Source organism: Leopardus geoffroyi, chromosome C3 (genome assembly GCF_018350155.1).
Source record: "Leopardus geoffroyi isolate Oge1 chromosome C3, O.geoffroyi_Oge1_pat1.0, whole genome shotgun sequence".
In the NCBI taxonomy this organism is placed as follows: domain Eukaryota; kingdom Metazoa; phylum Chordata; class Mammalia; order Carnivora; family Felidae; genus Leopardus; species Leopardus geoffroyi.
The window spans coordinates 65,931,531-65,943,980 of record NC_059338.1 but is presented as its reverse complement, the minus strand read 5'-3'; the positions used below and the strand labels follow the sequence as shown (position 1 = coordinate 65,943,980).

General features: G+C 39.0%; 1 protein-coding gene across 2 annotated transcripts in view; it reads right to left on the bottom strand.

Annotated features, from left to right (window-relative positions):
* Window positions 1-12,450, bottom strand: part of CNST (consortin, connexin sorting protein) — a 115,596-nt gene that overhangs the window by 42,281 nt on the left and 60,865 nt on the right. The window contains exons 3-4 of one of the 2 annotated variants that reach the window (XM_045453196.1): window positions 3,625-3,675; window positions 1,069-1,274 (exon numbers count right to left, since the gene is read on the bottom strand). In XM_045453196.1, the coding sequence (XP_045309152.1) occupies window positions 1,069-1,274; window positions 3,625-3,675 (257 nt within the window). The remainder of the gene's footprint in view (window positions 1-1,068; window positions 1,275-3,624; window positions 3,676-12,450) is intronic. The other variant, XM_045453198.1, reaches the window with a different exon arrangement.

Genomic DNA, 12,450 nt, shown 5'->3' with positions numbered 1-12,450 from the left:
ATTATTTTCACTTTAAAGGAAAAATAAAATGCAGCTCATATCTCATTTTTCTGAATGGGCTCTTGTGTAAAAAAGCTTCCTCTCTACTGTCTGGAACGCCTCCCAGTGTCCAAGCTCTTCACCTCCTAACTTACCCTCCCAATCATCAGCAGAGTTATTTTTCTAAAATCAAAATTTGAGGGGCACCTGGGTGGCTCCGTCGGTTAGGCGTCCGACTTTGGCTCAGGTCATGATCTCACGGTTCATGAGTTCGAGCCCCGCATCGGGCTCGGTGCTGACAGCTCAGAGCCTGGAGCCTGCTTCGGATTCTGTGTCTCCTTCTCTCTGCCCCTCTCCTGCCCATACTCTGTCTCTCTCTCTCTCTTTCAAAAAAAAATAAACATTAAAATTCAAATTTGATTTGGCACTCCCCTCACTAAAGACTCCCAGTCCCTAGAAGCAAGGCTTCCCTGCCCCCACTATCCCATCTCTTTTCCATCTTAATCTCCAACAACATCTCTGCCATGTCTTTGCAGGAGCTGATCTGTCTTCCTGAACCAGCTCGCCCTGGTGAGCACCTGCATACCCCGCAAAACCCAGCTCAAGAGTCACCTTCTTTTCTGCTAATGCCCCCAGGACAAAGTTAATCACACGTGTTGTGCTTTTGTTGAATCTTAGATATATGTCTACACTTAGTACATGCTTCTACAATTATTTATCTCTATAAGTGTTGCTCCTACTCCACAGTGGCTCTCTTTAGGACATACTCTGTTAAGGAATCTTTGTTCCCCCCGAGTCTAGCAGAGTTTTTGGCATCTAGTTGGTACTTACTAAGCACTTGCTACACAGACTCCTATTTGTACACAGCTTATTCACCAAATAAAGGAAGGCAGTGATTATCTGGACGGATTGATCATTCATAGCCCATGTGTGGCCACCAGTAGTCGCATGCTAAATTTCCCACCAGCCACTGATGCAGGGCCACCTCCTGGGCTCACCAAGGACAGGTGGGGGAGAATCAGTCGCAGAGAACTGTATTTTACGTGATTATAAATGCTGAGGGCGGAAGGCAAGAGTGTAATGGAGTACCTGGTGAAGGCAAAGGGGAAGTGCTCTTGAATCCACCTGCTCAACTTCACCTCGGATAAGTGAGAACAGATACTGAAGAATTAGCTTCGGGGCTTCTGCTGGATCATTAGCATTTACTTCTGCAGACTCATCGTCACTAACAGCATGCGTGGATGCACTCAGCACGTTTTCGTGCATTAAAGGTGTGGTGTCTCCTGAAGAAAGTCCTTTAAGAAGTAAATAAAATGCCTAGGTTAGGATAAATGTTCGCCATGGTGAATATCTTAAAATAATTATGTCCGTTAACCATACAATTTTCAAATAAAACTAATTATATGAAAAAAAAAAGCCTAGAACCACAAGGTTTTGACTTCATGAAATTGTGCCATCCTCGGATTGCTTCTGTTAGCACACACATAAATCATTTTTTGTTTTCCAGAACTGTAATTAAGAGTGTTAATAAAAAGAGCTCTAAAGGAAAGAATGTGGGTTAAAACCTGACCAAAAACTTGATTCTCCCAAAGGAAAAACGGATTAGCTGTAATTAGAAGTCTTGGCTTGCTCAAAAGAAAACAGAATTAAATAGGAAGGTAAATGTGCTTATCATATAAAATGGCTAAAGAAGTTAAGCCTTCCTCTTTAAACTCTGGTCTGATAACTTTACAACTACTTCTGGATCCCAGGAGAACAGCACGAATTCAGATGCCAGATCTAATGACTATGGAAAATTCTTTCATAATAAAAACAAGTTAAGTAACATGAATTTCTTAAAAAAAAAAAAAAAGATCAATGAATACATGCTTGACCCCACAGTTCCTGAAACGATGTACCAAATTTCACAAATTTAATCATTACACATTATAACTTGACCGTTCACTGAAATCTCAGTCTCCGTTTTGATTTTCATATTCAAATTGAACAGACTGTTTGCATCTGTACATTCAGCTGATTGGCCTCTGAAAACGATCTTTCTCAGTAAGTCAGTGTGGGTACCACGTTTGAGGATGCCCTCTGCAAGCTCTCCAGAGTGTGCCCAGAACCCAGTCTTCTACTGCCTTCTGAATAAATCCACTGCTCAGGGCACCTGGGTGCTTAGTCAGTTAAGTGTCTGACTTTGGCTCAGGTCATGATCTTGTGGTTCGTGAGTTCGAGCCCCGCGTTGGGCTCTGTGCTGACAGCTTGGAGCCTGAAGCCTGCTTTGGATTCTGTGTCTCCCTCTCCCTCTCTCAAAAATAAATAAACATTTAAAAAAATGTAAATAAACCCAATGCTCTAGCCAGAGGGGTCCGTTCTTCATCTTCCTAGTAACATATTCTGTGCCATTCTGAGCAATTACAGATTCTAACGCCTGGAATATTTTCCTCCCAACTATGCCTATTTGTGTTTTACCCTAACAAGATACATGTATTTCTCTATAGCAGCAGCCTAAGGTACATTTACTTTCCTCTGAATCCTGTATGGAGCCCTGTATTACACTGGACTGTATAACAGTGAGTGGTGAAAGGTCTCATCTTCATTAGATCATAACTCCTGCACCACAGGGATTATTTTATGGGCCATGGTCGTTAGATCATCAGCAGATCTTCAGCAAGAAAATTCCAAGTGCTGTGATTTCTAAAATTAGTCACCTAGGATGATTCCTTATATTTTAGAAGTTCTATGAAGTTTATATCATTTGGAATCTGGAAATACAAGGCTTAGTGATGGCTTGCCATTGTGCAGGGACAGTATTTGTGAAAACATGGATGATCCTTCTGCTTTCTAATTTTCTAATGGAATGACAGTAGTGATGAGGTGGGAAGAGAAGCGTTCCATAGAGAACTACTATTTCTTTCCCTTGTCCCTCCCCGCCAACACACATTTAATCTGATACAGACTTGTGATAAAGCCAGCCTCCCAAATTCTATACTTCTCTTGATTGAATTCTTCCCACATAGTTATCAAACATTACTCTGTGCTTCCTCCTTGAAAAAATGCTGGAATTAGATCATGGTCATTTTCAGTAAAGGGGAGTTAAGTAAAACCCTTGAAGAGTATTATCAGAGAAGGACAAGATTCTCAAAAGTAAAGAAAAAGGACAGATTTTAGGACTCTCTTATCTAAAGGTGGTCAAAACAGGGTCCCAGATAATGGAAATAGAAACATGCATTATGATCACCTCAATTAGTTAGACAGTGTGGATTCATAATGGTCATGGTTCCCGCTAGATTCGTTTTCTAAGTTATGGATACGCTGTGGATACATATTATTTGTCAGCATGCAATAGTTTGGTAAATAAAATTATGTAGCCACCAAAAGAAATTACAACAGAAAGAAGAGTATTTGTCATAAAACAAAACCAACAAAAGTTCCAAAAGCATATATATAAGTCTAAAGATTCCAAGAGTAACAGAAGGCTAATGTCAACAATTAGAATATAGTATGTTAATCACCAAGTATAGGGAGGGAGTGGAAAATAAGAACTGGGCTCATATGGGTTAAGATGTCAGGGAAACTTGAAAGGCTCATACCACAAAAGGATTATCTACCAAGGTTGAAGATCATGAGTTTTAGAGAGGACTTAATTACAAAACTTACCTCTTATGATAACATTCCTTGCTGGGACAGGGTAGTATAAATCAAAGAGCACTGGAATAGGAGCAAGAGATATCAGTTCTGTCATTATTTTTCCAACTGACCTTGGATTAGACATTTTATTTTCTATATTGTGGTTTCCTCATCTTTAACATGAAGGGACTGGCCAGATGAGACTTCAGATTCCTCCTAAATCTGACCATCTCAAACATTCAAAGTCTCCATAGTGATTCTGTCGTTTAAGAAATGTAGCCAGGCTGGCCGCCATGACCACAGACTCTGGGCCAGCTCCCATGGACCCAGGCTCCAGTTCACCCTAGGTCCAAGCAACCCCTCACTGACCCGGCTTCAGGCTGAGTCCCATGGACACAGGCTCCCAGTCAGCACCAGAGTCAGGCTGGCTCTTGCAGACGGGGTTGTCAGGCCCACCCCCCATGGTCGCTGGTACCTCACCTACCTCCATGGACCCAGGATCCAAGGCCCACCCACATGGACTCGAGCACCAGGCCTATCCCAGCGGACCCAGGCAGTAGGCCTGTCTACCTGCTGACCCAGGCATCAGATTTGCACACCTGAGGACTCCAGCACCAAGCCTGCCCATGGACATCACCATATGGCCCACCCAGAGTCTCTGGAGAGTCTGACTAGTGGAGGGTTTCCCTGCTGAAGCCATTCTGTAAAGACGTGCAGACACCAACACAAGTCCACAAGGATCACAAATAATCAAGGAAACATGACATCGCTAGAGGAAACTAATAGATTCAATAAAAGGCCCTTAAAAATGGAGATCTATGAACTGCTTGACAAAGAATTCAGAATAATCCTCTTAGAGAAATTAAGTGAACTATAAGAAAACACAGATAGACAAACAAAATTAGGAAAATAATATATGAACAAAATGAGAAGTTTAACACAAAGAAATAGAAACCATGATAAAAATCAAACAGAAATCCTAGAGTTGAATGCACTGAATTTCAATAGGGAACTCCAACAGTGGATTCAACCATGCAGAAGAAGGAATCCGTGAACTTACTTAAAGATAGGCCATTTGAAATTACCTGGTCAGAAGGGCGAAAAGAAAAAAGAATGAAGAAACCTTATGTGAACTGTGGGAAACAATTAAGAGAAACAATCCACGCATTACTGGAGTTCCAGAAAGAGAAGAGAGGGAAAAGGGGGCAGAAAGCTAACTTAAAGACATAGTGACTAAGAACTCTGCAAATATAAAGAAAGATTTGGACATCCAAGTTTACGAAGCTTATAGGTTTCCCAAAAGGATTAACCTAAAAAGATCTTGCCTAAGACATATTATAATAAAACCGTCTACTGTCAGAATGGCTAACATTAACAACTCAGGGAACAGCAGATGTTGGTGAGGATGTGGAGAAAGAGGATTTCTTTTGCATTGTTGGTGGGAATGCAAGCTGGTGCAGCCACTCTGGAGAACAGTACGGAGGTTCCTCAAAAAATTAAAAATAGAACTATCCTACCACCCAGCAATTGCACTACTAGGTATTTATCCAAGGGATACAGGTGTGCTGTTTCGAAGGGACACATGCACCCCTATGTTTATAGCAGCACTATCAACAATAGCCAAAGTATGGAAAGAGCCCAAATGTCCATCGATGGATGAATGGAGAAAGAAAATATGGTGTATATATACAATGGAGTATTACTCAGCAATCAAAATGGATGAAATCTTGCCATTTGCAACTACGTGGATGGAACTGGAGGGTGTTATGCTAAGTGAAATTAGTCAGAGAAAGACAAAAATCATACGACTTCACTCATATGAGGACTTTAAGAGACAAAACAGGTGAACATAAGGGAAGGGAAACAAAAATAATATAAAAATAGGGAGGGGGGCAAAACATAAGAGACTCTTAAATATGGAGAACAAACTGAGGGATGCTGGAGGGTGTGTGTGTGGGGGGGTGGGTGGGCCAAGTGGGTATGAGGCACTAAGGAATCTACTCCTGAAATCACTGTTGTACTATATGCTAACTAACCTGGATGTAAATTAAAACATAAATAATTAAAATAATAATAATAATAATAATAATAATAATAATAAAAACCATCTAACATCAAAGAAATAAGAGTATTTGGAAAACAAGCAAGTATGGAGCCTGCTTGGGATTCTCTCTCTCTCTCTGTCTCTCTGTCCCTCTCCTGCTCACATTCTCTCAAAATAAATAAATAAACATTAAAAAAAAAAAAAAACAGTAAGAGAGGGGCACCTGGCTGGCTCAGTCAGTAGAGCATGCAACTCTTGATTTCGGATTGTGAGTTTGAGCCTCACACTGGGTGTAGAGATTACTTTAAAAAAAAAAGAAAAAGAAAGAAAATGAAAAAAAAAAACAAAAAACAAAAAAACCCCAAAAACAACCCTCAGGGTAGGTTTCCAGCTCCCAAAGCTCCTGTAATAACATTGGTAAACTAGGTAGAAAATACAAAATAGTAATAATCAAAAAAAAAAAAAAAAAAAAAAAAAAAAAGCAAGAGAAAAACAAATTCCCTCACACACCAGGGATTCATGGATTTCAGGACAGATACACTGCAGGCCTGGAGACAATGGGACAATGTCAGACATGCTGGATTTCAAAATAATTTTGATGTCATTACTTGTGATGTCACATGAGACTTACACAAGTTTTCTTAAAAATAATTAAGTGTAATAATATATCGCATTTAGTACAAAAATTCCTTCTGATTCATAACAGTTTTCTGGTAAGGATGTTTGTAGTTAAGAAGCAAAACCAAATAAAAACATATACTGTGCAACATGTAATTTCATCTTTGCTACACAGTATATGTAGATGGTTCCATTTAAATAAAACTTTGTTTTGCCAGATATGGATCTATACATCTAGACAGGAACATAAAATTCTATTTAACTTTCATCTATGAAAGTCAAATGAGTTACAGTTAAAACTCCGCATTAAGCAATTTGATGATACTATTTATAAGTAGATGCAGATGGTGACAAACTCATAGGCCCTAACTTGATACCTGTCAATTTCATCAAGCTCCAAAATCAACACCAGAGTTTATATGCACCTACTGAGGGTTTTTAAAGAAAATTATTTGAACTACCTTGGGCCAGAAATTAAAAGAATTATCTTGATTGAGAGGTTTTATTCAATATATCATACCACCTGAATTCTATTTTGACACATAATTATTTAATTCCGTTATAGTTAAGATATTAGTTTCAGGTGTACAATATAGTGATTCGACAGTTCCATACATTACTCTGTGCTCATCATGATAAGTGTACTCTTAATCTCCATTATCTATTTCATCCATCCCCCCACCTACCTCCCCTTTGGTAACAGGCAATTTGTTTTCTATAGTTAAGTGTTTCTTGGGGGCACCTGGGTGGCTCAGTCAGTTGGGTGTCTGACTTCAGCTCAGGTCATGATCTCGTGGTTTGTGGGTTCGAGCCCCGCATCAGGCTCTGTGCTGACAGCTCGGAGCCTGGAGCCAGCTTCAGATTCCATGTCTCCCTCTCTCTGCCCCTGCCCTGCTTTGTCTCTCTTTCTCAATAATAAATGTTTAAAAAAAATTAAAAAAAAAAAAAAAAGAGTGTTTTTTGGTTTGCCATTTTTTCCTTTGTTCATTTTATTTCTAAAATTCCACATATGAGTGGGGTGCCTGGGTGGCTCAGTAGGTTAAGTGGCCAACTTCAGCTCAGGTAATGATCTCATGGTTTGTGAGTTCGACCCCTACATCGGGCTCGATGCTGTTAGCACAGGGCCTGCTTCATATTCTCTGTCTCCCTCTCTCTGTCCCTCCCCTGCTTGCACTCTCTATCAAAAAATATACATTAGAAAGTATATTTGAAGGGGCACCTGGGTGGCTCAGTCAAACATCCGACTTCAGCTCGGATCTTGCAGTTTGTGGGTTCAAGCCCCATGTCAGGCTCTGTGTTGACAGCTTAGAACCTGGAGCCTGCTTTGGATCTGTGTCTCCCTCTCTCTCTCTGCTCCTCCCCTGCTTGCACTCTGTCTCTCAAAAATAAACATTAAAAAAAAAAAAGTATATTTGAAGAAATAATAGCTGAAAATGTCCCAAATTTGAAGAAAAACATGAACCTACACATCCAAGAAGTTCAACAAACTCCAAGCACAATAAATTCAAGGAGAGCCACATTTATTTATTTTTTTAATGTTTATGTATTTATTATTTTTTAAATATAAAATTTATTGTCAAATTGGTGTTCATACAACACCCTGTGCTCATCCCAACAGGTGCCCTCCCTTCCCTCCCACCCCCCATCAACCCTCAGTTTGTTCTCAGTTTTTAAGAGTCTCTTATACTTTGGCTCTCTCCCACTCTAAACTCTTTTTTTTTCCTTCCCCTCCCCCATGGGTTTCTGTTAAGTTTCTCAGGATCCACATAAGAGTGAAACATATGGTACCTGACTTTCTCAGTATGGCTTATTTCACTTAGCATAACACTCTCCAGTTCCATCCACGTTGCTACAAAGGGCCATATTTCATTCTTTCTCATTGCCACGTAGTACTCCATTGTGTATATAAACCACAATTTCTTTATCCATTCATCAGCTGATGGACATTTAGGCTCTTTCCATAATTTGGCTATTGGTGAGAGTGCTGCTATAAACATTGGGGTACAAGTGCCCCTATGCATCAGTACTCCTGTATCCCTTGGGTAAATTCCTAGCAGTGCTATTGCTGGGTCATAGGGTAGGTCTATTTTTAATTTTCTGAGGAACCTCCACAATGTTTTCCATAGTGGCTGCACCAGTTTGCGTTCTCACCAACAGTGCAAGAGGGTTCCCATTTCTCCACATCCTCTCCAGCATCTATAGTCAAGGAGAGCCACATTTAGACACATTATAGGTAAATGATCAAAACCCAGACACCAAAAAAAAAAAAAAAAAAGAATCCTTCCTTTTTTTTTTTTTTTTTTTTTTTAATTTAGGTACACTTAACAATTATTTTCAGGTGCACAACTTACTGATTCAACAACTCTACGATATGCTACATTCAGTACAAGTGTAGCCACTATCTGCCCCATCACATCGCTCTTACAGTATCCTGACTGTATTCCCCATGCTGTGTCTTTTATTCCCCTGACTTATTCACTCTATAACTGGAAGCCTGGATCTCCCTCCTCCTTTCACCCACTTGCCTCTTCTCTCACTCCCCATCCCCTCTGGCAACCATCAGTTTGTTCTTTATGTTTATAGGTCTGATTCTGCTTTTTATTTATTCATTTGCTTTGTTTGTTTTAGATTCCACTTATGACTAGAATCATATGGTATTTGCTTTCCTCAGTCTGACTTTTTTCACTTAGCACAATGCCCTCTAGGCCCTTCCATGCTGTCTCCAATGGCATGATCTCATCCTTTTTTATGGCTGTGTAATATTCCACTGTAAGTATATATGTATGTATACGTGTGTGTGTGTGTGTGTGTACATTTTCCATATCTTGGCTACTGTAAATAATGCTGCAATAAACAAGGGGGTGCACATGTCTTTTTAAATTAGTGTTTTTGTTTTCTTTGGGTAAGTACAGGAAAGTAGAATTATTAGATCATATGGTATTTCTATTTTCAATTTTTCTGAGGTACCTCCATACTGTTTCCACAGTGGCTGTACCAATTTCCATTCCCATCAACAGTGCATGAAGGTTCTTTTTTCTCCACACCCTCTCCAACCCTTGTTATTTCTTGTCTTTTTGATTACAGTCATTCTGATAGGTATGAGGTGATATCTCATTGTGGTTTTTTCATTTTCCTGATGATGAGTGAGGTTGAGCATCTTTGCATCTGTCTGTTGGCCATCTGGACGTCTTTTTTTGAAAAATGTCTATTCAGGTCGTCTGTCCATTAAAAAAAATTTTTTTTAATGTTTATTTATTTTTGAGAGAGACAGAAACAGAATGCAAGGGGGTTAGGGGCAGAGAGAGAGGGAGACACAGCATCGGAAGCAGGCTCCAGGCTCTGAGCTGTCAGCACAGAGCCCAACATGGGGCTCGAACCCATGAGGTGTGAGATCATGACCTGAGCTGAAGTCAGACGCTCAACCTACTGAGCCACCCAGATACCCCTTCTCTGCCCATTTTTAATTGGATTGTTACTCATGTACATATTTTCTGGTGTTCAGTTGTATAAATTCTTTATATATTTTGGATACGAACCCTTTATCAGATATATTGTTTGCAAATATCTTCTCCCATTCAACAGGTTGCCTTTTGTTTCGTTAACAGTTTCATTTACTGCAAAAACAGCTTTTTATTTTGATGTAGTCCCCATAGTTTATTTTTGCTTTTGTTTCCTTGCCTGAGAAGACAGATCTAGAAAAATGTTGCTAAGGCCAATGTCAAAGAGATTACTCCGTATGTAAAACTTTAGGTCTCACAATTAAGTATTTAATCCATTTTGAGCTTATTTTTGTGTGTGGTAAAAGAAAGTGTCCAGTTTCATTCTTTTACAGTTAGCTGTCTAGTTTCCCAGCACCGTTTATTAAAAACGCTGCCTATCCTCATTGTATATTCTTGCTTCCTTTGTCATAGATTAACTGACCGTATAATTGCGGGTTTATTTCTGGGCTCTCTGTTCTGTTCCATTGATGTACCTATTTTTCTGCCAGTACGATACTGTTTTGAGTACTACAGATTTATAGTCGATCTTGAAATCTGGTATTATGATACCTCCACCCTTGTTCTTTCCCAAGATTACTTTGACCTTTGGGGTCTTTTGTGGTTCCAAACACATTTTAGTATTATTTGTTCTAGTTTTATGAAAAATGCAATCGGTATTTTGACAGGGATTGAACTGAATCTCTTTCCATTTGTATCATCTTCAATTTATTATTTTTTAATGTTTATCTGTTTTTGAGAGACAGAGAGAGAGTGGGTGCAAGCACGGGAGGGACAAAGAAAGGGGGAGAGAAAATCCCAAGCAGGCCCCACACTGTTAGTGGGAAGCCTGACGTGGGGCTCTATCCCATGAACCATGAGATCATGACCTGAGCCAGTCGGAAGCTTAACTGACTGAGCCCTCCAGGCGCCCTTTTGGGGGAGTGTTTACGATATTCTGTGTATAATATGTCATCTGCAAATAGAGTAAAAAAAAAAAAAAAAAAATTCTGAAAGAAGAGAGAGAAGACTCATAAACAAGGGAATCTTCAATAAGAATCACAGCTAATTTCTCTTCCCAAACCACGGACGTCAGAAGACAACGAGAAGACATATTCTTTGGGTTTTGTTTTGTTTTGTTTTTTTTTTTAGAGAGATGATATATTCAAAGTACTGAAAGAAAAGGATAGTCAACCAAAAATTCTATAAGAGAACTATCCCTCAAAAATGAAAGTGAAATTAAGACACTCTCAGACAAACAAATGCTAAGATGGGATGGGACTTGAAGAGCTATACAACAATGAAAGCTAAGGGAGTCCTTTGGGCTGAAATGAAAGAACACTAGATGGTGACTCAAATCCACACAAAGAAATAAAAAACACTGGTTACAATAACAACACAGGCAAAAATAAAAGTCAGCATAACTGTACTTTTGGTTTGTGACTCCTTTTTCCATATGATTTAGAAGGCAAATGCATTAAAAAATAATTGTAACTATGTTAATTGGCAAACAATATATGAAAGGTGTAATCTCCAACAACAATAATAAAAAGGAGGAGATAGATATACATGGGCAGAGTATTGGTATCAAACTAGGCTGTTACAAGCTTAATGTGTTAATTGCAATCCCCAAAGAAACAACTACACAAACAGCTAAAAATATTCAGAAAAGAACGGAATCAAAATGGGACACTATAAAAAATTTCTTAATAAGGGAAAGAAGGCAGTAATTGAGGAACTGAGGAGCAAAACCACGCAAGACAGAAAACAAATAGCTCAATGCCAGGGGCACCCGGGTGGCTCAGTCAGTTGACTTTCAGACTCTTGGTTTTGGCTCAGGTCATGATCTCACGGTTCATGAGTTCAAGCCCCACATCAGGCTCCATGCTGACAGTATGGAACCTGCTTGGGATTTTCTCTCTCCCCTTCTCTCTGCCCCTCTGGTGGGCAGTGTATAAATAAACTTAAAAAAAAAACAAAAAACAAAACCTCAATGCCGGAAGTAACTCCTTACCTTATTGGCAATTACTTTAAATGTAAATGGTTTAAACTCTCCAATTAAAAGGCAGATGTTAGCAGAATGGATGGCTTCACTGATGAATTCAACCAAACATTTAAAGAAAAATTAACATGAATTATTTTTACACTCTTCCCAAAAACTGAAGAGGAAGAAATACTTTCTAAATCATTCTATGAGGCCAGCATTTCCTTGATCCCAAAGCCAGACAAAGACATCACAAGAAAAGAAAATATAGACCAATATCCCTTATGAATATAGATGCAAAAATGTTGAACAAAATACTAGGAAACTAAATTCAGCAGCATATTAAAATGATTGTACACTGTGATCAAGTTGGTTTTATCCTAAGAACTCAAGGGTGGTTCAACATAAAAGCAATCAATGTAATATACTATGTTAATAGAATGAAAAAAAAAATACCACATGATTATCTCAAATAATACATAAAAAACATTTCACAAAATCTAACACCGTTTTCTGATAACTACTCTCAATAAATCAGAAGTGGACTTCCTCAATATAATAAAGGCCACTTATGAAAAACCCACAGCAAACACTGTACTCAGGTGAAGACTGGGAGCTTTCCCCCTAAAGTCAGAAATAGGACAAAGATGACCACTTTGCCACTTCTATTCAATATAATGTTGGAAGTTTTAGCCAGAGTAATTAAGGAACAAAAAGAAATAAAAGGCATCCTA